Here is a 26,511-nt window from a genome sequence, read left to right as displayed (position 1 = left end):
CAAGTACGATAGAAATGAAATGGTTGACGTTATTATATGTGACGTTCCTGTAGATGTTCCTCGTACCGAGCACACATTCTGCAAGCTCGACCAAACTCACTGAATAAATTACCATTCTGAACCCGTTCGGCACCAGTACTCGTATCACGAATCCAAAGGTGCATTTAAAAATACGCTTAAACAGACTTTTCAATGGGAACAATTACATGGCGACAGAATGGTATAGAAGAAATACTTCATAAGTGCAAGATGCAGTGAGAGAACCCTGCTGTCTTTACTGAGAACGCGGTTGTTGGCGCGAGTACCCCATGTTTTCCTTCTACCTTCCTTCTAGTTGTTTGCAGAAGTGTTTAAAATGTTGCATTAATGTTCAGTTAAAGTGCCTCACCTTACGTGTATTTCAATGCTTAGAAAGTGCCCAATTACGGAACCCCCCTCCCCCCTTTTTTTATGTTGTGAACGGTGATTTTGTAGTACCTTGATTCCATGATGTCTGCTATTGCTAATACAGGAATGGTCGCCTCGTCAAGCTGCTTGTCAAAGCAGCTTTTAGCAGCTGCCCCCCCCCTTCTTTTTTACAGAAGGAAAAATAAATTATTCGTATTTGTACCCTTTTCCTGCCCGCTTCCTTCTCACGCAGGGTAGGGTGGCAAACCAGCTGTATAACCCGGTCAACTTTCGCACATTTTCATTCTTTTTGTCAAACACAAACACAAACACACACACACACACACACACACACACACACACACACACACACACACACACACACACACACACACACATGCACGCACGCACACACACACACACACATGCACGCACGCACAAACACACACACACACAGAGAGAGAGAGAGACGCGCGTGCGTAGGAAGTGCTTTGACAGTGCACACGCAATACCAATGCGCACAACATTAAGTGAACAGTACCGCAAACAGGGAATACATGTATGCATTATCTCCATGCGCCCTCTAATACAGAAATGCCGTTACTACAACAGGCGATATGTGCGCCAGAAAAGCCGTAGCTAATTATGTGATGTTATGTAGTCATGTGGCATGCTACGTATTTATGGTCCACTCGTCTGCACAACTGTGGATCGTGCGCGTTTTTCTTTGCAGACAACTTCAATTACCTTCATTTAATTACGCAATTGAGTGTTTGTACGCGTTTTCACATGCTTGTTCGTGTTCCTGTACTATGCTCTTGGGCTTCCTATAGACAATACCATGAGGAACCTTGTACGTGTTCGTTCGCTATAACTATACTCAGTTGTGAGTACTTTTTTGGAGTTTACTTTCCACTACCACGCGATACAAGGTAGCCGGTGCCACCGATTTGCGGATGCCTCCCATAAGACAACATGTTAATTAAAAAAAAAACGCCCTAATACTGTAAAGTAACCACAATACCTTAGTAGCGCCAGCCTTGCTTGCTATAGTACTTAACCCAAAAGGCACAAAGCTGACCGACAGCTAGAATTTGTCATTCCTTTTCTTTCCTTCCTTTAGGGGAAGAGGCGTTCTCCCCTGTATCACACCCACGGGCAACTTCGATGGAAGCCACGGCATATACCCGCCAAGCTGCACGGCCTCGGGAAGCGCGAGAGGCGAGAACGCACATAAAGGCGCCGGAAGGCCTGGCACTCATCTTCCGCAAAGAGCCCATACAGGCTTCTCTTCCCAAGCGCTTCCCCTCCACATCTGGAAGTCCACCCCGCCAAACGTCGGCACAGTTGCCCCGGCAAACAGCCGAGCATACCACTCGCAACAATCCCCGAACACGAGGAAGCGCGCCACCACCGGCAAACCACACCCCGGAGTCCGAGCGTAAATCATCGTAGAGAGAAAAGGACCCGAGAGATGTACTGCTCGGGCTGCACGCCTGCGCGTGACCCCGTACAAGACACACACGCACACACATAGACGCGGGCAAACGAGCTGGGGCGCGCGCCCGGGATGTATACCGCAGCGGACGTCTACCGAAGCGGAAGAGCTGAGCTGTCTATGGGAACCACGTATACCGAAGGGGCAGCCCCGTATGTGTATACGTACACGACGGTTACTCACACATGCAGTCGACAGCCCCGAGTCTCGTTGGGGTCTCTTTCTTTTTACCCCCCCCCCCACCCCCCCACCAACCGCTTGCGGGAACGACACTCGTGTACTGTGCTCTCGGATACAGAGGCAGGCGAGAGATGACGTCTCTATGGTCTGCAGCCTCGCACGCCGGTCGACGTGTGTATTTATGAGATGGACCGCGTATAGGCAAAGGCAGGTTGGGGGGGATGAGACCGGAGGGGGGAGGGGGGCAAGAAGCAGTCCTGTAGCAGCTATATAGAAGGGGGAGGGCGGAGGAGTGACGCGATCGAAGCCCCATGTAGACTTGTGCACGCGAGCAGGGGCTGTCTCGCTTCCCGGTTCATTGCCTGTGCCGAAGTGCATGCGCCCGAGAATTTTCTTTTGCCGCTGGTCCGCAACCTCCCCGGAGAGTGGCATAAGACGGAAGGAGTTGGTGACCATAACGATGACGTGGAATCCACGAGGTGGCGCCGCTGTCGGCGATCACGTGCCGCCGTTGCCCCAGCAACCTCTTCAATGACGGCGACTTCAAAGAAGGAAGCTGTGGCTATGCGCTAATACTTCAATAAATAATTGTTTGTCATTATTTATCCTAAGAAACGGAAGGAGAGGGAAGGTTTACTTGAAGGAAGGCTCAGGTTGGCCTGATGTAACAGTCGTCAAGACCAGCTCTGATGATTCGACTCATGGACTCGCCTCGTTCGCGTCGACTTCCTGTAAACGAGGTTCGTGTGCCCTATAAGTTACAATGCACGATGCGCAGATGCCATGTAGGGTCGTGGCCCTTATCGAGCCCTGAAGTAACTATTGTATCGCAACGTCAGCAGCACTGCATTATCTTTTTTTTTGAGGGGGGGGGGGAGGGGGCTAATTACACTGTTACAACTATTCGATCTAGCTCAACACTGGCGTAGTAGTGTTACACCGCGAAACCTACAGCGTCGCGCTAGAGTCTGAATTGTTGTGCGACTGCTACGTTCACCATGTTTATACCCTGAGCTTGTAAGCGTGCTCAAAAAGTCTGTATTTATTAGTTCGCAAGTAAGTAAAGATAAAAAAAATTGGAGGACGCTTAAGCTTCGCCTTCAAGAGTGGAACGCGACAGCGCTCCCGTCGACCCGCCAAGGGGTGTAAGACAGTGGGCTACGGCGCAGCGACTACGCGCCCCGCATCGGACGCGGTGAGCGTCGAGCAGCGCCGCGTTCGGCGCGGCAATGAAATGTGCGCCTGAGCAAGCGACGGACGCCTGAGTCTTAGAAACAGCTCGTTTCTAAGGCAACACCGCATTCACTAGAGACGCTTTTGTACCGCTTTGAAGCATCGAGCTCGTGGCTGAGTGGTAGCGCCTCCGTCTCACACTCCGGAGACCCTGGTTCGATTCCCACCCAGCCCATCTTGCAAGTTGTTTTTTATTCATGAAGTGCCTGCTGGGATTTATCGCTCACGGCCAACGCCGACATCGACGACACCGGCTTTTCTGCGACACGAGCTCCTCAACACTATCGCGTTAATAAGAACACCAACTTACAAACAATCTCGCCCGTTCGCGCCATTTTTCTCCTCTGCTCAAGCTGTTCCAAGTCGACGCTGGAGCCAAAGGTTTTCGGCTGCGGTCACAGGCAGCGTACAAACAAAATCATCGTTTTGCTGCCGATGTCCTAAATGCGGCGGACGCACCTGCAAAACAAAAAAAAAGGCCCACTCCTATGAGGATCACAGCGAGGATAACATTTTTGATCTCTTGATGGCTAGTATTCTTGGTTGCTACGGAAACGTTTGCGCGATAGTTAGGTAAGCAATTCCATAGGTTCGTAGGTCGGTGTCAACGACATTTGGATGAACAAAGACTGCTTGAAGAAAGGAAATGGCAAAGAGAAAAAAAGATAGAAAGAAGGAAAGAAAGAAAGGAATAAAGAAAGAAAGAAGATAGCAAAAGAAAAAGAAAAGGTCACGAAGCCACGCGAAGATAGCGATGCTGAAAAGGGGATTTTATTCTATAGTCCAAAATCACTCGCGCAATGTGGAGGGCGACTGACTTCACGATGGGTCAGTCTCTCTCTCTGCCTCGACAGTGACGTACTCCAGGAAGTGCAAAAGCCCTCACTACACCGCGTTTTGCTCTTCAAAACTAACGCAAGTGCGCAGACCGTGCAAGAAGATTCATTGCAACAAACTTTCCCCGGTCGCATTGAGCAGAGGCTGCCGAAAATACCACCCGCGACGTTCCGTTCCGCGGACGCACAAACAAGAAACAAGCACGCGCCCGGTCTAAGCGCATATGCAAAAGACATCGCTGATGACAGTGACAATTTGGGCTCCAGGTATTCTTTGGGTTTCACCTGTAGTCGCAAACAGAGGGTCGGTACAACTGCATCAGGCGACTTGACGGCCGTCCGCACAGCCTCTCCACCCAAGAATAGGTAGGTCCTCGTTTCGGCCTACCTTCGATCTTATCACGGCTTGGCAGTCATCGCTTCTTCTTTGGGTGCTACGGAGCGGGGATGAAAGACGAGCTCGACTGGCTGCCACTGCAGCGCAAGTGATCGCTACATTAAACTCTGGGGCACACATCACTATTCATTCCTTATCGCACGCGGAAGCAAGATAGGTATCCGTGCATGAGAATGTCTCGATTTTGTATTGTTAGCTTGAGGCAAAACAATGTCGCCATATTTTTGGCATGATGGTACTGGGTCGGTATTTGATGTCCTCGGCTATCTAGATACGTCGCACCCGGGTGGACGACCTATACGGAGAGAGGCCACAGAATTTACCTGGACAGTACAGCCATGAAGTAATCAATCGTGATAGGTTATTCTCCTTTAAGGAGTGTCGTAAAATTGACGCACACGTCCTTTCTCACACTCCAGTATGACTTATAACCACTCGCACGCACACAGGCACGTACACGTGGTTGCAGATCTTATGTAGCTGAACTACGTCGACCCAAAGTGCCTTCAAATCATGCGCGCCATACGCTTCCGCCGCCCTTCAAGTTGTTTACGGGTGCATGCGACAGAGTGCGGCAGTGAAGCGGGCTACACGTATCCACAAGGTCTGCGCGACCGGAGTAACATGCTATGGGCGCCGGACGCGCGAATTAAGAGGTGCGCAACACCTGGGTAAAGACTGGTGTACGTTGGAGCCAAACTCTCGGCTATCTGTTTGTAGGGCACAAGTTCGCCCAACGTAAACTAATTAAAGTACATTTTCTCAACAGTTTGTCACAATATTTCTGTAGGTATACCTCGACTATACCAAGCTGTACACTGTAGCTATGGCGCTTAAAACGCTGAATCACGCTGAAAACTGCGCTCCAGATAGCGCGATTCCTGACGTGCAATTCCGTAGCATACTTTCGGGGTCTGTCGGAAGAAACTGTAGTGGAAGGCTTGCTAGCGTCTCGTAAGAGCAGAGAAGACCCCACCTGATAGAGCGGTGTGCACCTCAATAGGGGAGATCTTCGAGGTAACTTGAACTTGAACTTGAAACTGTAGTGGAAGGCTTGCTAGCGTCTCGTAAGAGCAGAGAAGACCCCACCTGATAGAGCGGTGTGTACCTCAATAGAGGAGATCTTCGAGGTATCGCCCTTTTGGGAGCAAGCACTAAGTATCCCACGACATCTTGATCAATCATCCGTCCCTCATGAATTGCGCATTTAACTGACCACTGGCACGCACATGAATTGCTGTGCTTCGTCATTTTGGTGCTCTCCGCCATTATCCGCGGCGGTCACTCAACGACTACGCTGGGGACGATGACGCGGGTTCGACTCCCGGTCGCATTCTTGTGCAAAATAAGAGAAGAAATTCTTGTCGGGCCCTGAGCCACCAGGGCACGTTAAATAACCGCCGGATGGTGGTAACTATTGCCAAGACAATCTCTACGGCAGTTGCCTCTCGTACCTTCTGTTTTGCTTTGGAAGTTAAACCAAACCAAGTCAACCATACAGTCAATCAATCAATCGAATGATCAATCAATCAATCAATCAATCAATCAATCAATCAATCAATCAATCAATCAATCAATCAATCAATCGAATGATCAATCAATCAATGTCCTCTCTATTGATCCACTTTGTTAAATTTGGTTTCTGTGGTGAGATCCTGGTAGAAAGACTTCAACAGATACCGCAGGTTCTTATTAAGCATGTAGCATCTCCGTTTGCGTAGTTCGATTCTGAAAGGACCCCATTATAATCGTCATCATAAGCGTATTCATTCTTCTCGTTTTTCCTTTCCTTGTTTTTTGGTTCCTCTATACGCTATAGCTGCTTGAACTTGGGAGACGCTCTTGAAGGAAGGACACTTGCAGCAGCCAACATGCATAAGCGTATAGCGCAGCTGCGCTAGTGAGAAGAAGTAAAAGTTTTCAGGCGTGAGTCGCAAAGTTTTCACACTAAATTGTATATATGCGCTGGAATGGCTCTGTAGAGGCGTGACAGCTGGAAGGTGTTTTCAAGCCGGGGTATGAAAGAAAGAAAGAGCACAAAAATAGTAAGGCACGAAGCCTGCGGCGTCTCAAGGTACTTTTGTGTATGTGTGTGTGTGTGCGGGGGAAAGGGAGAGAGAACTTTGTAACACGGACTATTTGAAAACAACATTGCGTGGCTGCAGCATCCGTGACGAACGACCTGCTGTCCAACCCCGACGTTTTTACAATGTTCACGTCCATCTCGCGAAACGGTCCACCGCACCTGTCTCTCGTTTCTAAGTTTACGAAAAAAAGAAATAAAAAAGAACTAGTGAGACTTCTTGTCCCGCTTTCAATCTTTAGCCTGTAAACAGAGAAAACGTTTCACTATGAAGAAGTATATGCTCGCCTAAATCTTTCAATCTTACGCCTTACATTGTGGATTCTGTATACGTGGTCATCCGGCGCCAGTTGACGGAACTAGCCTCTTTGCGACTTGGTTTGCAGAGGTCGCTCTATAGACTTGGTTCCTGCAAAAAGAAAACGAAAAGTCTTAGAAAAGAAAGTCTTCCACAGCATGCAGGTGGCTGTGTAACGAATGAAATATTTCCTTAAACAGAAAGGCGAATGTGAATGCCAGTCCCACAGTACAACTTACGTTCATGCCAAGAATTAGCGGGGCTTTTTATTTCGGTTTTAACTTGTGTTACAACGATAGCGGCTAACAAGTAGACGAACGGACGGCCGTTTGATTATTTGGTTGATTACTTTAGTGGGACATAACCAACATAATCAAACTGCTGAGGACTAGGAAGCGTTTCTGCGGCACTGTTGAAACTTGTCACACGTGTATTTTTTTTTTCTCAATTTTGTTAAAGCGATAGCGGTTAACAAGTAGATGAACGGATGGACGTTTGCTTGTTTGTTCGAATACTTTATTAGGACCTAACTAAAATAAACTTCTGAGGACCAGAGAGTGTTATTGCGAGTGTACGAACTTGCCGAAGGTTTCTTTTTTTTTCACTTTTGTTACAGCGATAGCGATTATCATGTACACGCATTGACGTACGATTGGCTATTTGTTTGAAAGCATCAGTGGGACCTCCCTCAAATAATCAAACTGCTCAGAATCCTGGAGCGTAACTAGGACAATGCTCTAACTTGCCGAACACGTTCGGCCAAATCGGTATTTTTTTTTTAATACCCACGAAATCTTCATTGATAACTGCGTTTCTACTAGAGACTGTATTTTTGAACCGCTGAGCCCATTGATTTACGCAGTTACGATGGTACGCCCACTGAGGGAGAACGCCAGGAGTCTCACGCTTCACATTTCTGGGCATATGAGTTTCCGACAAATTTTGGGAAAAAAACTCGAGGCCACAAATGAAACTATGCTTTCTACAGTACGTGTGCTCAACCTTTCTATTTTAAATGCAACGAATTTCATTTAAATTGGTTGAGCGCCTAGCCAAATGAAAAGATTTCTGCGTTTTACGTGCGTATTTGAGTAACAAAAAAAAAAAAACTCGCCGAGTTGGCCCCGAAGTAGAGCTTTTTCTTAAAGGCCGATGAATTTGTCATGGCGCTGGCTTCCGATCCTACGCGTCGGTAACTTCAACTGTATCTTAGTTTTTTTTTCTTGTATGTTCATCTCTCTCTTCTTTTCTTTCCCTGCCACTTTGTCAGACGTCGAAGGTTCGTGCGCCGAGGAGCCTTTAGGGCTTCTTCCACCAAGCGCGCGCTTCTATCCTCATTTGCATACGCGCCTCGCGGGGCTTCTAATATTGTTACGCGCGCGGCTCACCGTGATTCGGAAGCCGGAGCAAGACGGGCTGACCTCGCGAAGACGGTGCACCTGGCATCGTCGATTCACCTACCGCGGATCTGCGACTGCTTGCGAGGCTTCTTTGCAGAGAACGTGCTTCTACCTCGGACGTTGCTCCCGGGTCGAATGCTTTAGGGGAAACTAAAATGCAAATATTAAAAGAATTACGGGGTTTTACGTGCCAAAACCACTTTCTGATTATTATGAGGCACGCCGTAGTGGGGGACTCCGGAAATTTCGACCACCTGGGGTTCTTTGACGTGCGCCTAAATCCAAGTACACCGGTGTTTTCGCATTTCGCCCCCATCGAAATGCGGCCGCCGTGGCCAGGATTCGATCCCGCGACCTCGTGCTCAGCAGCCTAACACCATAGCCACTGAGCAACCACGGCGGGTTAAAATGCAGATATATGAGTTGACTTTGCTTAGTTTGTTTCCGAATCTCACTTGGGGAGGGCCGAGGAAAGAAGCTGTACGAGGGGCTTGATGATCCCGTCGACTCCTATCACTGCAAGATAATTTCCATCCTTAAAAGTGAAAGGGGGTGTAAGTGTGTCTGTAAATCACATCCTTAGGGTGTCCGTTATATAAACAAAACGCTAAGGGTTTGAGTTATAGAAACATTTACACCATTTTGTTTTCACATTTAAGGGTGTAAATTATTTTACAGCGTACCTACACTGCGTGGCCGCAATTGGGAAAGAACAGGGCCGATGAAAGACAAACAAAAATATTCTCTGCGCATTCGATTTTGTAGCTTTGACTTCTATGTAGTGAAGCGGGTTCAGACGATGCCCAAGTCCGTGACCTCATGAGGTACCCACCCGAGAACGACAGGGCGGTGTCGCCACAGTATATGCCGTTTTTCTGCGTCGTTTCTGACTGACCAAGCCTCTCGTCGAATAGTTAGCGCGGCAGTTTTGCTACAAGGGCGTTTTACATACATGCGCGCCAACTTACTGTTCCTCTTGTTATTCTGCTTTACTGTCTTGCGCAGTCTGCCACATTCCAACGCACGCGAAGCTGGAGAGAGAGAGAGAGAGAGAGAGAGAGGGAAAGGAAAAAAAAAGACAGGGAGGTTAACCAGGGATTATCTCCGGTTGGCTATCCTGCACTGGGGTAGGGGCAAAGAGATGCTATAGGTGAGAGAGAGAAAAGGATAAAGAAATGACGGAATATCGTCACAGGAAAATATAATGGTCGTTAAATCACGTAGAAGACGAACGAGCGCGGTGATCAGCTTTACAAAGCGCGTTTGGACGCCGTCCAATTCCCAGTTATACTGGTATTTCGTCTTTCGTGACCTAATTCGCGGCAGGCGCAAGCCATAGATCCCCAGACGTCCGGGCTTTCCATCGTTCGACGCGGGTTAAAACGCGAGACAAAAAACGCTAGAATGAGCAAGATACGAATTCTCGGAGCTCTCGGTAAGCCTCCAAGCGAGGACGCAGCCGCGGTGGGCCACAGTGCACGCAGAGAAAGATTTATTAGTCGCAAAGGTTCTCAGAACGGCTCGCTTCCCCCACCGGCAGCGCGCTCTTGAACCGCTGTTTCTCGTGGAATGCCTGCTCTAGCTTAATTTTGCCTTTGAGCGTCGCAGTGAAGCGCAGTGCGCTTTATTACCTCGCCGTCCGCTTTCTTGTGTGGTCTATGGCGTTGCTAGCCGCCCCTGTTTTCGCTAATTGCGTGCAGTGAAGCGAAAGCTCCGGCACCTATTCACTCGATGGAGAACGTGTAGAGAACGTACGGAGAACGTGCAGAGAACGTACAGAGAGCGTCCAAAGAACGTCAACCTATTCAGCCAATCAGAACGTCCCGTTTCAGAGAAGGAGAGAAGAGTTCGCACATTTCTCACTACTAATCGTTCTGCGCTGTAGCAAAGTATAGCATGTTTGGCTACTGGGTGCTTAACTGTCAAAAACTGTGACGCAAGAAGGGGTTAGGTAGAAGAATTAAGAAACAAACTGACAGAAGCAAGCGCCCTTTCTTCTTGGCACTCTACCAGTTCATTTGTTTTCTCTTCCGCGTATATATATACCCTTCTTGCGGCAAAAACAATGACAATTCTCGGAAATTGAATATGTTGGCCGCGCAACGGTCACCACAGATGAGAACGACACGCGAAAGCCACTGTCAAACGGTTTCAAGCCAATCAGTATTTTCGACTACCAACATTTTCAATTCTAAAAGACCACCAAGCATCCCAGCACCCCCTCGTTTTTCAGTTGACAATCATTCTGGTGCTCTGTAAACAAATTTACACCCTCGACTGCGCCCAGGGGTGTAATTTAGTCTATAACTCATACCTTTATACAGTTTATGAATGTAGAAGTGGGAGTTATAACCAATTTACACCCTGGTACGCGCTTAAGAGTGTGAATTCGGGTGTAAGCGTGTGAGGTATAAATCAATTCAGACCCTGATTCACAACTAAAGGTGTACACTTGGGTGCAAGGGGGCGGCTTACAAACCATTTTTACACCGTTATGTATACCTAAAGCTGTAAATTTTGGTGCGAGGGTGTGAGTTACACACCAAGAACCCTCTTGCGCACTTACGGGCGTGAATTTTTTCACGGCGTACCCATCCTTCCGACCCAGGCGTAGCTGAGAGGAGAAATCACAACCGTCAATGGTTCTCTCTTTTGAATGGCTGAGGTATTCCGCAGCTGCCACCATACTGCACGGTACTATGTAGATACGGAGATGGAGGTTAGAACCGCAGCGCAAAAAAAAAAATATAGAAGGAAATTTAGGAAACAAATAATAAGTCAAACATGAAGAGACGGTTCTCTGCCTCAAACTTGCGCTCAAAATAGGCACCCCTACTGCGAAAGTAAGTTACGCTTGTTTCGTCGGTCGCGGCTTAGATTGCGTTTTTATTGAGGACGCACGGCGCGGACCCGAGCCGCACGCCTCGAGATGTAGGCTAGAGAAATAGTCCGCCCCCTCCTTGCGCCCGCTTTGGCATCCCGACCTCGATTCTCGGTCTTTCTCGAAAAGCTGCGCTCACGGTCGATAGACGAAGCTTTAAAAGATGCTGCGAACAATCAGGTCGCACCGATTCTATAAAGGTAACGAAAAGAAAACTCGAACCCTGGCCTAGAAAGCCAGGTTGCCATTACACAGCAAATACACTGATCTGCCTTTGTGCGCACTCGTCCATCTGTTTACGTTTGGTGTTAGCGGAAGAGGCTTTACTAAAGCGAAGCTCCTCTTTTTTTTTTTCTGCGAGCTTACGCGGAGATTATAGCAGTCGTCAGTCCATCTAGCTTTATAGCAGCGGAGAGAGAGAAAGAGAGAGAAAGTGAGAGTACCCAGCGGTACCCAGCTCTGTACTCTACGAAATCACGAAACGAAACGAAGCAAGAAACGTTTCTTAAATATCCTCACTGCAACAAATATCGGCGTTCAAGCTGAGAATAGTCGTATTAAGGTCAACTTTTATTCCCCTTCCTCTCCGAAGTTTGGCGAGGACGCTCGGTCGGTTTCTTGCCAAGTAACGTGAACCACCGATCCCGGAGGCCAGGTAATCTGCCATCGCGTGGGTCACGAGAGTCGCGTTGTGTACGTCTCCGCGACTTCCCGGACAGGCAATTACTGGTCCTCGTGCCGCAAAGCGAGGAGCACCACGCGAAGAATTCGCACTACTGGATAGTCGTACGACGCACAAAACCGTCTGCGATAGAAGAACAACGAAAGTTCATGGAGCGGGCCTGGTAATAAATAATAAAAATGACACTATGGTTCCCCGCGCAGGTCACCACGCAAGGCAACGCGCTCCCGAATCTAGACGAGACGGCGCACCGGACGGCGCGAGACATGACCGGCCGCGCCGAACAGGGCAACACCTCTCCCTCGATAGCGAACACTTCTCGACCAGAACGGGACAGGCTCACCAGATACAACGACATAACCAGTGCACATCTAAACGCCAGAAGGATATACCCACCGCCGAGTACCAAATTGAACAGGAGGCAGGCCGTCGCCTGGAGACAACTCCAGACGAACACCTTCCCTAATCCGTTCCGTCTGAAACGTATCTTCCCAGATAACCATCAGGAGGACACGTGCAAATTGTGCCAGGAAGGAGTAGCAACACTCAAACACATGAAGTGGGAGCGCAATATAGGAAGGATCGCAGTTGCTCCGGAGACCCTGTCGCTGAGGTGGGCCGCCGCTCTGTGCAGCTCAGACCTCGGAATCCAGATGTGGGCAGTCCAGCAAGCCCGTGAGGCGGCGTTGAGGCAGGGCCTTGACGCTCCCCCGTGGGAGACCTGAGCCCGGGTCGCGTTAAACCTTGCCGGACGTACAATAAAATCCATCCATCCATGACACTCATCATGTGGCTATTTGCATAGCATTTAATGGAAGTAACTGAAGTTTCTGTCGCGACTACATAAATTATTTGTCGTACGACAAAGTTTCTGAATTACGACATAAGTTTCGATAGCTGCGACGTAAATTCGTTGGCGGCGCACAATTTGCACAGCTGCTCACAGTTCCACGCTGCTTGTCGTTGCTCGTACCAATCAATCAATCAATCAATCTTTATTTCGCATTCATTCATTTGCAAAAAATCAACGCTGTGACAAGAACTAAAGGCTGCTTTTTTGCAGTTTGACAAGGTTCTTGCTCGTATTCATGACAACGGGGACATAATAAAATAAAGTTTGTAGACTTTAGTCTGTGCAATGTACAAATGTATAAGTGAAAATGTGTAAGGCGATATGAATGAATGAATGAATGAATGAATGAACTTTATTCCCCTTCTGAAAGAGGGGTGGGGCCGGGGGGAAGAGAGGCAGGTCTAAGTACTCCAGTCCCAGCAGGCGTCCGTCACCACATTATGTCGCTAGACGTCCGGCTACCAGTCGTGGTAGGCCTCCGCTACCTCCGCTACCTCCTCAGCCCACCTCGCCCTTGAAGGCCTTGCACGGGGGCCCGCCGGCGCTCTCTCAAGAAACCTTTGTGCTCCGAGGCTTGCACCTAGGTGGCATTGGGGAATACGAGCCTTCTGGAGCCACCAGCTATATAGAGCACCACACTAATACGAAATTCGAATGCCAACAGGGCCAGGCTGTCGCCGTCGTCAGCCCGGACGCAGCTTCACGTGACGTGACCGCATGCACGTCCAGCGGGCTCGTTGTTGAAGAGCGGTGAGCTTCGCGTCGTTTTTACTCAAAACCTCGAACGTTCACACACTGCCACTTTTAACACGACAGCGTCAAGAAGCCCGTGTCGCAGAAAATCCGGCGTCGGCGCCCCGCGTCGGCGACGACCGGCGTCGGACGTCGCCTCGGCAACGAGAATCTACAAATACAAATACAAATATGCCTTTATTTCCATAAACGTACAATTTATGGGGGATTTAAGGAAAAAGTTGCTCGCAGCAACTTGACGGGCCTTAAACCCGGTCTGAGGGCAGCAGCAGAAGGCACAGGCACTGATTTAGAACCGACAAAACACGTACATAAGCGAAAAAAAAATGACAAGTTGGCTCAGACAGTATGCCAGCAAACAGAAGCGCAAAAAAAAAACTACGCGAATCCACAGTGTACAGTATTGTACAAACGAAGCAGCAATAGAACAAGGTAATCTTTGTAGGAAAGAATAAGACATGATTTGACAGAGGCTAATATCAAATTGAGATGTGTGACGATAGTCTACTTCAGAAAACAGTCACAAACAACGCATCTCGCACCCAATTCCGAACCACACCTACCAAACCACTTCTCTACGGCCAAAGACGATCATAGCTTGTTGCTACTGTAGTAAAACACGTTGTGGGGCTAGTTGGTGCATAGCTTTCAATAGGTGAAGCGCCAATAGTGACGGCGAACAAGAAGGAATACAGACAGGACAAGGCGCTCCGCTCTGTATTGTCTTGTGTCTCCTGTCTGCATGCCTTATCCTGTCTGTACTCCTTCTTGTGTGCCGTCACTATTGGTGCTTCACCTATTGAAAGTTGTTACTGTCGCTGTTAGACCTTGCCGGGTCTGAGGCGTGCCCGTGTCGTATAGCTTGTAGCAGTACTTGCGGCAAAAAAGTTTAGGACTTAATTCGTACACCGCCTTTCACGTTCCCCGAAAGAGCTATCGATGCACAAATAGCAACAACGCTGTAAGAACCTTAAGATACGCTTTCAGGTTTAGATGCGGCAGATTTTACGCCACCACCACGAAGAAAGGTATGGTGGTGCTGTGTTTGCGATTACTGCAAACAAGCTTTTTCCGGTTGAGAGATTTACCTTTTTTTTAACAATTGGTGAATTTAAGGTATCTGATAATTTTTCTCTCACATCTATGTCTGTGTGCTCTTTCGATTTACCGATAAGTTTGATCAACCGCTTCTCCACTTCGCGTAACGCAGTCAATAAAACTGGTTTATTTCCCTGTAATGTCGTTTTCTTCTATTAGTATCCATACTCTTTAACATATCACCGCCAATAAGCAAGCAAACTACACAACATATATATATATATTTTTTGCTTAGCTTCGTGCTGAAAATCAGTGGCTGCGGTGAGAAAAGTACGTGTTACTTTTACAAAACAGTGTTGAAGACACAAATTCACCGGGTCAAACTTACGGTTGGTAACGGCCGACAAGATTCATGCGCGCACGAAAGCAAATAAAGACATTAAAAAAATACATGCGCTCGACAAACTTTCTACAACAAAAACAGAGCGTCCGCATAACGAACACGCGCTCTCTAGCAGGCGATGGAATTCCATGTGGCAGCAAAACTGACGATGTCGTATCCTTTAATCAATTCCTCAAATATATATCAGACACATATATGGGACAAAATGGCGTAAGTATAAATTTGCTGTCGAAGTAAGTCGCTATTTGATGAGCATACGTGCGCAATCGATCTCAGCGCCGGCATAGAAAGTACGTTGAAGGAGTGCGTCTCCGCCCAAATCCAATTAGCTCGCAGCGCCCTCGCACAATTTTTCCACACGTAGCGTCTGAGCGGGAAAGCGCCGTTCGAACCACTCAACCTTGTGCGTTCCATAGAGTTTCATACAATATTGTAGGAAACTCGGAGGAATAGGAAGAAGTGCCCAGAGCTCACATGGTGCTCTGGGCCTCTCGCTGTTATGCATTTTTGTAAGTTCTTGCCATTTTCGCGGGAGTCATTGCATCAAGGACGAGCAAGAAGATGTTCCCACGACCACCTGAACAAGGTCAGTCGCCTGCTTCATCACTCATTTTTGGACGACGTGCCTTTGGAAGCTCGGACCAGCTCGATTCCTGGGAGAGCTCAACGCCAGAAGCCATGGACTCTGACGGCGAGTACACCGTAGTCATGGGCCGCCGTATGAAGAAGATGCGCCGTATGTCGACTGAGGCGACTTGATCGAATCAGAGTGAGCAGGAATATCTCATGGTTTCGTACGTGCCGCTCTCGACGTCACACAGCATGAACTCCCTCAGCAAACAGTTTCTAACCGAACATTTTGAAAGTGTGGCCCCTGGGCATATCAACGAGATCAGGATCAACGCTCGCAAGAACATCCTGACATTAGATGTGAAAAATTCGGCAATTCTTGAGAAGTTAAAGACCATTCCACAGTTAAGCGCAATCCCCGTCCGCTCCTTTATTACTTACGGGAAGGAGACAACAACTGGAGTCATTTCCGACGTGGAGCTTGAAATCAAGTATGCGGACCTCAAGAGTCTTTTGAGGTCATCGGTGCGCATTCTTGAGATTCACCGCTTGGGACACTCCCGATGTATCAAGTTAATATTTACTTCTTCGACCTTAGCAGCGTCTGTCAAAGTGGGCTACGTGATACACCGAGAAGACCATTCTTTCCGAGGCCTATTCAGTGCCGGAAATGTCACAAGATAGGACAAGTGAGCGCTAATTGTAGAGCCCAAGCCACCTGCTCGCGTTGCGGTGGAGAGCATGATGCCACCGACTGTGAGGCGTCCTCATTTAAATGTCCCAACTGTACTGGCTCTCACGAAGCGACTTCGAAGGAATGCCCGAAGATGAAACAAGAAGTTCGCATACTTCGAAAAATGGCAAGAGACCAATCTTCACGTAAAGAGGCTGCTCAATCTGTTCGCCAAAGTGACCAACGATCGCGACAGAAGTATCACAAAGCCATTTCAGGAGAACTACATATCGCGGCACAGGCACCACGACCACCTCTGCCTGTGCGGGCATCGAGGACGGTAACGGCGCCTACTGATAATGCCAGGTCGACGAGAGCACGCGGCAAACGTTCACCTTCACCGGCTGATACAGACACGGAATGGCCATTGCTGCCCTCTAGGCCTGCGGTCATGCCAGCGGGCCCTAGTGGTCCTCTGCGCCATGAAACCAAGAATTATAGGGCCAGTGAAGCCGGTGACACTACGGGCAAGCAAGGAGATGCACACAATGAGATGGAGAGTGTACAGAAAATGCTGAAGCACCTGGTAGAGTCAATGTGTCAATGGAGTCACCTGGTAAGTCAATGGTAGAGTCAAGTCTCGGTGGTCTCAAGAATCCGGCCGCTAAGAGTGCCCTGCAAGTTCTCACCGGGCTGGAGCCGCTTATCGCAGCTCTTTATATGCTATAAAGCTTTTGTTTGGCGCATGTTCTGTTCGCACAGGGGAGGCCCACACACCAGCTTCGTCCTAGCGCCTTTATTTTTAAGTTCCCTTGAATTGGTGACTACATACTTGACACGGAACCTGACAGTGGCTTCATGGATGACATTTGTGAGCGTTTATCATCAGAGTGTTGAACTTGGTTTTACCCTTGCGCATTCCTCTTTCTATGTCATCATCATCCCTGATCCCACCTTTATCTCCCCGTTCTCCATCCCCCTGTGCAGAGTAGCAGGCTATAGCGCCTTAGCTCAGGCCGACCCCTCTGCCTTCTTTCAAATAAATTATCTCTCTCTCTCTCTGTAGGAGACTCTATGGTACATTCCCTATTACTGTATGGAATTGTATTGTACATTCCACCAGTAAGTAATGGATACCGTCGACAGGATACAGGATACAGGATACGACAGGATACAGGATACAGGATACCGTCGCCATGCGCCACCACGTCTACTTGTGCCCGGGCCCTGTCGTGCCTTGCAATCAAATTATGCGATAACTGTCTACAATATATAGAACGAAAGTGTCATTTTGTGTATTTATTTAACACATATTAGAGATTTAAATATAAAGGCTTCCGCTAAAGGGGATGTTATTTTTTTCTGATTTTAACTTCTTGCTGGGGTTCCATTGTGAAAAAAGAAACTGCTAAAAAAATCGGCGAGCATAGCGGAACACCAGCGAAGGTTGCATAATAAGCGGTACAGCTGAAACGAGCGACAAAGCGTCGTTGGAATGTTCACATTAACTTGCGCGTTTAGTTTTGCCGCCACAATGTGCATTGAATGCGGAAGTTCAAACTCTGCTTGCCGGTAAAGATTGTAGCGGAGTGCACTTGTATGCCGATCTGTCGCATATGTCAGATGTCTTCGTTTTCACGTTTGTGGCACATCGTCCGTACACGTCGTAGGACCATCGCCTTTGTATGTGTAAGCAAAGCTTGCGGACCACTGTTCCGTACCACGGTGCGCCGGGCGCACATCTTCGAGGCCGCCTACATGAAAACGGAGTGTATTGAAGTGTTAATAATGCGAAAGCATTATAAGTCTCGTGAAGCAGAAGAGCCCGCGTTGTCCGCATTGATTGATTGATTGAGCTCTACAACACAAGGCGGCTGCACCGCTCCGGCCGCTCACGTTCACGCGCCCGACCATCCGGTAATCCGCCCATACCGCCCCGGTTTGCCGGAATAGCGGACACGCTAAATGTCTCTAATATCGGCCGTCTGTGCTAGAGGTCCCGTGGTCGAACCCTGGCGTCGGGCAATTTTAATAATGCCTGTTTAATTACTTGCCTTGGAGTACATTGTTGAAAAATAAATGACGAGTTTACAAAGTCACGAGGCCGTTTGAAGCCACAAGCACGAAGTTTAGGCAAATCCACGCACCTCCGTTAATTCCCACGCTGGCTCTACGGCTCGCATTTCGGCTCCCCGTAGACACCAGCGCCAGAGTTCACTCTAGCAATGATTGCATGAAACTCGATGCATACAGGGGTCGGCTTTCACCGCACCCTAAAGAAAAAGAGAAAGAGTAAAAAGAAAGCGATCAACCACAGTTTAACACAGTTTAATAACCCTATCAACGCAAGGCTCACTACAGTATTCATCAATACTTCATCTCATGTATTCACACTTTATTTTGCATCTTGGGTTATTTGGTTTCCTTTTTTTTCGCGTGCTATTTATTTATTAACCAATTTATTTTATTTTGCTTATTAAATCATATTACCACTCGATTCGTGGTCTATCCCCCACAGTGGGTTTGTGCCATCAACTGAGGCTTCATCATCATCATCATCATCATCATCATCATCATCACAGCGTGCAGCGCAGGTCAGAAACGTTCGTTCTGGATGTCGGGGAAATCAACCATGGTTAAGTTAGGTTACGCTGTAGACACTGATCGTGGTTGCAAACACACTCTACGGCCCTTCAGGGGCACGCAGGATTCGTCTTCAAGAAACACGATTGAGCGCGCTGCAGTTTCATTCACTAATAACGTTCATTAGTGCCTTTTGTTCTTGAGCTAGTCGGTTATGCGTTTCCACTTCTCGTGCAAACAACGTCCACCTGCTCGTGCAATCCAGCTCAGCGATCCGAATTGTGTATGCCACACGGTGCTTGTTCCTTTGGATTATTTTTTTTTTCAAGATCGTTTAAAAGTGTTTGCCAGAAACACCCGACACAGGCTCATCCCTTGCGAAGGTAAACACTTCCACCTACAAGCATAAATGATACAAAAGTTGAAGAAAAAATAAGGGAGAAAGAAAGAAAGCTTCGTTTTCTTTTTTTCTTTTTTTTTTCATTCAATAGCGGTCCGAGACAGCGGGCTTTTAAAACTTCGCGACTGACAGCTGAGTCGTCCGCGCCATCGGAAGTGCGGAGCCCCCCCCCTCCCCCCCCCTCCCCCTTCCCCCAACAGACGCCGTTTTCCAATTCTCCACGAGTATAAATTACGGTCTTCCCGAGCCGGTTCTCACGCCTCGGTGTAAACCTGCACACACGGCGCCGAAGCACGTCGGGCGGAGAAAGAGCCTTTGATGCCAATCGAAAATGATGAGACGCCCAGCAAGGCGGCGTCGGTGTCCGCGCGAGGAAAAAAGAATAAATAAACAGGCTGTCTGGTGCGGCGTTCGAAGCTTCAAAGCGTGGCCAAGGGAAAGGCGCGAATCGACCATTTGGCGGCAACCAATAAGACGCGTATAAGACACGTGTAGGTATCAGTATCGTGACGAGGCAGATAGAGCCAGATGAAAAGATGCGCATGAAAAGACTTGCAATTCGCAAAAGCGATCCAATCTGTTCCAACTTAATGATACGACAAAGAAGATCAAGAAACAGGACGTACACATTTTCAAGTGGAACTATTAACCGGAATAAAGAAAAGGTGGACTCGCTCAAAGCCCACGCGTTTCACACGAATAAAGTAAAAGTAAAGCATAAAAGTCACCGTTACACCTGTAATGAGTGCCGATCACTGTAAAATAATTTAGACCCTAAAAGTGAAAAAGGGTGTAAATGTGTCTATAACTCATACCCTGAGGGTGTTATCTATATAACGGACACCCTAAGGGTGTGAGTTATAGAAACATTTACACCCTTTTTCACTTTCTAGGGTGTAAAATATTTTACAGTGACCCAGTTGAAATTTCCTTCGTTCCAGCAAACAAGAACGGGAACTGAGGTGGCCAGACTTTGATCCTCCTCAGGTAGCATGCAAAATTTTACAGGTCATTTGCACGTCTGCTCTGAAATAAAGTTCACATTCTACGTGGCACCATCGGTTGAAAAGAATGTTCCGCATTCGCCACCATGTCCTTGAGTCGCGCCGGTCAACACTCCCAGGTTTATTCATTGTACACATGAACACCCAAGGTTGCGGACGCGGGAAAGGCCGCGGCACAATGTGGTAGCGCAACGCACGCGTAATGCGGGAGGTTGTGGGCTCGGTGCCCAACGGCAACATGTTGTTTAATCGCACACTTTCATTTTTCCTTTATCTTATCACTTCTACACTGCAAATAAAACTGCAAATAGCTTCCCCTGTCCTTTACTTGGATTAATTTCCTGCTGGCTTCACATGGTCGTTCCAGTAAATAAGATACGTGATACAATGCCATCGTGCGGAACGTAAGGTGGACTGGATTAAGATTTAGAACTTTAGAATCGGCCCTTAAGAACTATGGTTCACGTTAACAAACCAATGAAACCGATGAGAATTGATTTGTCAGCCTAAAAACTATTCTTCATACCTTTCACTTCTGCGCGTCCGCTTAATTCAGTCGCCGTCTTTTCACCAATGAGGGTTCAGTTGGCTTTCCATTACCACCTCCAAAATCCGTATGCCTCCGGCAGGGTCGCTGCCTCCTATCCTACGCAGTATCCCACCTCTGGATGGATACTGCGAGTTGTCGACAAAGATCCGATTTCACTGTCACAATGCTGCAACCATGCGTTTCTTAGCCAGAAGATTGTATTTGGTCATTTGTTTTGCATTGTATTTCCAACATTCATTGGTTCATGTCCTATTCACGTTTGCAAAGTGTTTACATTTTTTACGCTATGTGCAAATTTGCTGTACCCACCCTGTTACTGCCAAGACGGCCAACAGTATTTGAAATTTAAAAATAAAAATAAATAAAAAAAATTCACCTGCGGTGACCGCGCTATTTCCACAACCTGCACACGCGGACGTACCTGTACAGTCGCCATCGCCAAACATTCTCCTATAACGCCACTCCCTCAGACGTCCCAATCTTGTTTGAAACTCTCACTGCCCTCTCTCAATCATCCCATAACACTTCTTCTTCGATTTCGTTCTTTGCCGTTCCATGTGGTCTGTGCAGCTCGCTTATTTTCCATGGCGCCTGCATGTCTCACTTTCAGTTGAAGCTCCCGGGCGGTTCAGGTCGCGCGAAGATGCAACTAATCACGCGTGGGCGCGTCTTTTATCTGCGGCGTTACGGTCTGCGAGAAGTCGCTTCTCAAAGGTCAGCAGGCGCCACGAGTGCTGATCATTTGCGCACCCTACTTTACCGACAGAGAGGCACCCTTGTTCCTCCGTTGTCACGCGCCGCCTACGCCCCCCCCCCTCTAGCCCCCCTCTTTCTCTCTCTCTCTGCGTCTCTCTCTCTATCCTTCTCTCTCTGCGTCTCTCCCTCTCTCGTTCTCGGAGTCTCTATCTCTGTTTCCCTGCGTCTCTGTTTCTCTCTATCCCTGTCTCTCTGCGTCTCTCCCTCTCTCTTTCTCTGCGTCTCTCTCTCTATCCTTTCCTGCGTCTCTGTCTCTCTCTCTCTCCCTGCGTTTCTCTCCCCCTCCCTCCCTCTCTCTCCCCCCCTCTCTCTCTCTGCGTAGCGTTGTTTAGCCGACGTGCTGCAAGGTGATGGATCACATCGTCCGCGTGGCTCCGGGTCTACTGGACCGCGGAGTCGCCGTATACAGAGCAGATCAACCGTGCGAATACCGAATGGAATGGGCACATCCAGACGGCAAAGCGAAAGCAAGCGTTTCGACTCCGCGAAGCCGGCTCACGATGAGCAAAACAAGGCCACATGAAGAGCTGTAATGGAACACCGGCTCACATTTGCCAGGTCATGTGGAAAGTTGACCGCAAGCTTCTCGCACGTGCAGTTCACCTGCAGAAGTTTACGAGACGCGGGATTTGCGAAAGACTTCCGCGAACCCTGTGCGCGTATAGCCTCTAATTAAAAGCGTCGATTGGTGGCAGTTTTTGCGAACTACTCGGTGATCCGTTACATTAGAAGTGCTAGGCCTAAACAGAGCGGAAATCCGCATCTGTGGTGAAACCCGTGCCCCGTAAACTTTTGCGGGTGACTGTACGTAATAGAATGAAACCTATAGGAAACCGAGAAAGTTTGGTCAGCAGTTGTAACGTATGCTACAATCTACCGGTTGCCTTGGAGCACTCTGCATCGATCTCTATGCATGGAGTGTTCTAGCGGCGCGCCTTCCAGGTCGAAATAGAGTGTTCGGAACACTGTCCTTCCTTTCTATTTATTTCCTTTTCTTTAGGAGCGCCGCGCTCGAGCTCAGACGCTCGCAGGTGGTCTAGTGTTCGACTTGGGAAGCGCGACCAAGATCTGGCGGAGTTCCGGTCACGTGACTGCTGCAACTTCCGTTGTTGGCGCGCGTCCTGCTACGGCGTACGTTCTGTTTGCAACAGGAGAAGCGCTGACGTGTTTCCGCTTCCGGCGTGCGATTGCTCTGGTCGAGCGGCTGTGTAGTACCACGGCCGCTCGATGAAAACACACCTGTGCGTTTCCATCGAGCGGCCGTAGTAGTACATACGTCCGGCTCGGGCAAGCTTACTCCGGCTCCAATCTAAGAGCCGGTTTGGTGTGAAGAGCGCGCTTAAGTGCTAAGGCTTTGGGACCGCGTCATGACAGCCCCGGGTAGCGAAACATAATCCAGAGCCCCACAACTGAAAGCTCCCTGGCATTGATACGGCGGCTTTTGCGGGGTTAAGATGAAGCTTTAGCTCGGGGGGGCCCTTATATATATAGTAGAAAAAGCATAAACTGATTTTGTAACCACTGAACCAAATTGTTTGAGGTCTGTTGCATATAAATGAAGAAAAAATTAAAATCTAGGGACTTTAGCAAGTGTATTTACGATTTCGACTGTCAATACTTATATAAAAGCTGATGAAAATCGCAGATATTCAGAAAAGAAGACTATCAAGTCTACGACTCTCTAACTCAACAATGAAAAACGATATCACAATTTTGTAAATTGCATCTAATAGTAAATACAAAGCTGACAGTCTTTTCCAATCTTCTCTAGTCTTTCTCCAGTCACAATACAGCTTTGCTTGACATGGATTCCAGCACTGGTGTCGGATCTACAAAATATTTTTGAAACTACATGCGGCCGGAAGGACGAACAACAGGGGTAATCGTTCAGTGCAAGTGAGAGGCAGAGTTGAGCTTTTGTACACGATCAATTTGGGCTGCTCTTTAGTTATTCTTCGGTTAAATCCAAATGAACTTAAGCCGATTCGAACGAGTTGAAACCATTTCTCTTTCTCGCTCCAGAGTTAAACCGGAACTGGAGTCGTTTTCAGCGAACCGACACGAATACGGGAACGAAAAAAAGTACCGGTTGGACACTCTGATCTTCAATGTGGAAACGGAACATCGCTGTACGTCGATGCATGAAACATGCCCTAGAAACACGCCAGACGGACTGTTTGCATTGTGAACGCGGGTTATTAATAAGATCCATTAAAATAAACACTCGGGCCTTGAAGCTTTCCCGTTAGCACAAGCGGACGCGCGAGGTCAAGTAAATGTTGACGCCACTTCCGGCCTCTTTCGGTCGCGTTGTTATTGTTGCGCACTGCACAAATGCAAACAAGCCGCGTTTTCCGGAAGAGCCTATACCTAGAAATTGGGCGCCCGTGACGTCAAAGTGGGTTAACAATTGATCGAATGCCGTTCATGACGGACGTCTGCACTATACAGCCGAGTCCTCTATGAATACAATGGGGCAGACGTGTTGTACGGTACCCATCCCGGCGCTTCCAGACGACTTCGAGAAATGCGGCTGAGCGTCGTCTGCTAAGAAGTAACAGGCCGCGAACCGCCCGTTTATCACCGCGCAACACAGGCTAACTAGAAGAACGAATAAAGCCGAAGCCGAAACCGCAACTTGAGCCTAACACGATCCAGGACGGGCCTGGAATAGCTATAGTACGTTAGTAGTGTATACAAACTGTCTGTTCTGCAGAAAGCCGTTTTCTTCCTAACTTCCGCCAACGCATGCCATGCCGTCTGCCAGTTTTACGCGCGTATACGTGAATAGCCAAGCTATGGGCGGTGGAGCTTTCACCACCGGTGCTTTTACCACGCGCATTCTAATTCTGGTCGCGTTTGCATACCACCGATTCCTTCGGTTCCGACTTGAGAGACTACAGGGCGACGCTTCGCAGCAGTCAGCGAAGTTACGCGCCGGTCTTCTAAAGATAACGCAGCGGCTGCAACTTCTTCCGTGTTTATCGACGGGAGACAAAGTGTGCGTTTTAAAACGAAGCTTTCTGCACGAACGAACCCTATACCTGACTTTGCCGACCGGGGTTGCTGGGTGCTGCGGTCTTGTCGGATAGCTGGCACGAAGGGCCGCACTCGTATATAAGGAATTGGCTTATACGTAGCCGAACCTACGCGCCAGTGACCGGCTTCGTTGTCTGCACAGATAAACACTGAAACGTGCGTAAATACACGCCTTTGAACACAATTATCTTCTATTACAGAGAAGCTTTGGGGGGGCCTTTTTTCGGGATGTCTGAAGCGCCTGCTTTGCCAGCTTCTCGTCGAATAAGGCGGGCGGCCATCCCTGAAGATGGAGCAGTGCTAAACTGGGCTGACTTCGGAGATGCCGTGATGGAAAGTGGGCCAATCCCGGAGGCAATGAGATCAGCGGGAGCGTGAGTCACATGCGACTTGCTTGGGGAGTGTCCGCATCTCGCCAATTTCACCGGGCAGGCACCGAATCATGACGCTGCAAAATACGATGGTGAATATGAACAGTTTCATAGCATTGGATTTACCACTTCGCAAAAAAGTCGCTTCAAGTACGTTCGAAAATGTACATTGAATCTACTTTTTTTTTGTATATCCGTCTGGACGAATTTAACGAATATTTATCTCCCTTAAAAAAAAAGTGTGGTTTAACTTCCTGAAGCTACACATTGGGTTCTTGTACGCGATCTGCAAGCATAGCGTTTCAGGAAGCATGGAAATGTTGACGGATAGTGCATCAACTTATCTAAACTTTGCCCTTCTGTCTCCGAACAGCTTTGTCCCTTTGCAAATTGAGCGATTTGTTAACAAGGCATCGCGTTATGCATGCAAAAAATAATCTTTTACGCACGTACGCAGATAATTATTGGCCTGCTGCGTTAAGAAAACTATTTAAGTGCTCAGAAATTAAAAACAAAAAGGCAGTGCGTAATAAATATCGTCGCGAGAACGTTTGAAGCCCACAAGCACGAATATTACGCAAATTCATGCACTACACCCCATCGTTCTTATACGGCAACGGGACAACCGTAGCGCTTAGTTTTTTATTAGCCGAGCATGAAAAAAAAATGTTGGAAACTCTGTGGCAAGCATGAATAAACTATAGCAGTTACTGAAGTACTAAATCGCCAAACAGACGACACAATAAGAGACACGGACGAGCCCTCGTCCGTGTAAACGCGAAAGATAGCGCTTAGAAAACAATTAAAGTTGTTTTGAAATGCACTATAAGAATCTTGCATCGACGTTGTTGCCCTAAAGGAAGTAACTTTAAAAAAAAATGTTTGCCCAATTCTAACAACATTATTATCAACAAGAAATAATATGCTTGCAGCTTCTTGAGGAGGTCTCTAGCGATGTACACTTGCTTTCATTCCCCCATAACCGCCCCCTTAGAAAAAGAAAATAAAGAAAGAAGACGAGGAAACTTGGCACGTGCTATAACTGGCACACTCGGCATGGAATGGTTTCACAGTCGCCGATAGCTCTGCGACCACCCACTGTGCTTTGCTTATAATAGGCGCAACGGTCTCCACACCAATCATGCGGGCACGATTTCCGCGTCGCGAACGATTTGCAGAAAGGGGGAGAGAGAGAGAGAGAGAGAGAGAGGGAAAGAGAGAGAGGGAAAGGCAGGGAGGTTAACCAGAGAAAAAAAAATCCGGTTGGCTACACTACGCTGGGGAGAGAGGGGGGGAGGTAAAGTGGAAACAAAGTAGAGATAAGGAAAGGAAGGAGCATAGACACACAATCACAATCGGGAGATCCACACTCTGTGTAGGGGGGGGGGGGGATGGGAGGTAGCGTTCTATACCTCGTGGCGAAGCCGAACGCGCGTTTCGCAGTTAATCCCAGCGCTCGCGAATTGCCGCACCAAATGGACGCCCGAGGCAACTGCGCCAGTTGCGGTCGCTTTAGCGACCGCCCAACGCGCGTCGGCCCAAAAACAGCCGAAGAGAAAAGAAAAAAAAAAAACTCCCGATTCGTCGATAGGGCTTCGAGCGGCTGCATATAGTTGCACCGAAACGCCAAACATAAATTCTCA

The 26,511-nt window shown here is 48.2% G+C and overlaps 1 protein-coding gene across 5 annotated transcripts in view; it reads right to left on the bottom strand.

Moving 5' to 3' along the window:
* Positions 1 to 26,511, bottom strand: part of LOC135917461 (nuclear transcription factor Y subunit gamma-like) — a 496,387-nt gene that overhangs the window by 9,335 nt on the left and 460,541 nt on the right. For 3 of the 5 annotated variants that reach the window (XR_011507364.1, XR_011507363.1, XR_011507362.1), the window contains 2 exons: positions 6,929 to 7,023; positions 3,609 to 3,757 (listed from right to left, as the gene is read on the bottom strand). Coding sequence is in view for 2 of the 5 variants with exons in the window: in XM_070521822.1 (XP_070377923.1) it covers positions 24,861 to 24,945 (85 nt within the window). In the remaining 3 variants the exon portion in view is untranslated. Of the gene's footprint in view, positions 1 to 3,608; positions 3,758 to 6,928; positions 7,024 to 24,406; positions 24,946 to 26,511 lie in introns of those variants that run through there. The other 2 variants (XM_070521822.1, XM_070521823.1) reach the window with 1 other exon arrangement.

The sequence above is a fragment of the Dermacentor albipictus genome, chromosome 7 (assembly GCF_038994185.2).
Source record: "Dermacentor albipictus isolate Rhodes 1998 colony chromosome 7, USDA_Dalb.pri_finalv2, whole genome shotgun sequence".
Lineage (NCBI taxonomy): Eukaryota > Metazoa > Arthropoda > Arachnida > Ixodida > Ixodidae > Dermacentor > Dermacentor albipictus.
This window is presented reverse-complemented; position numbering and strand designations above follow the sequence as displayed.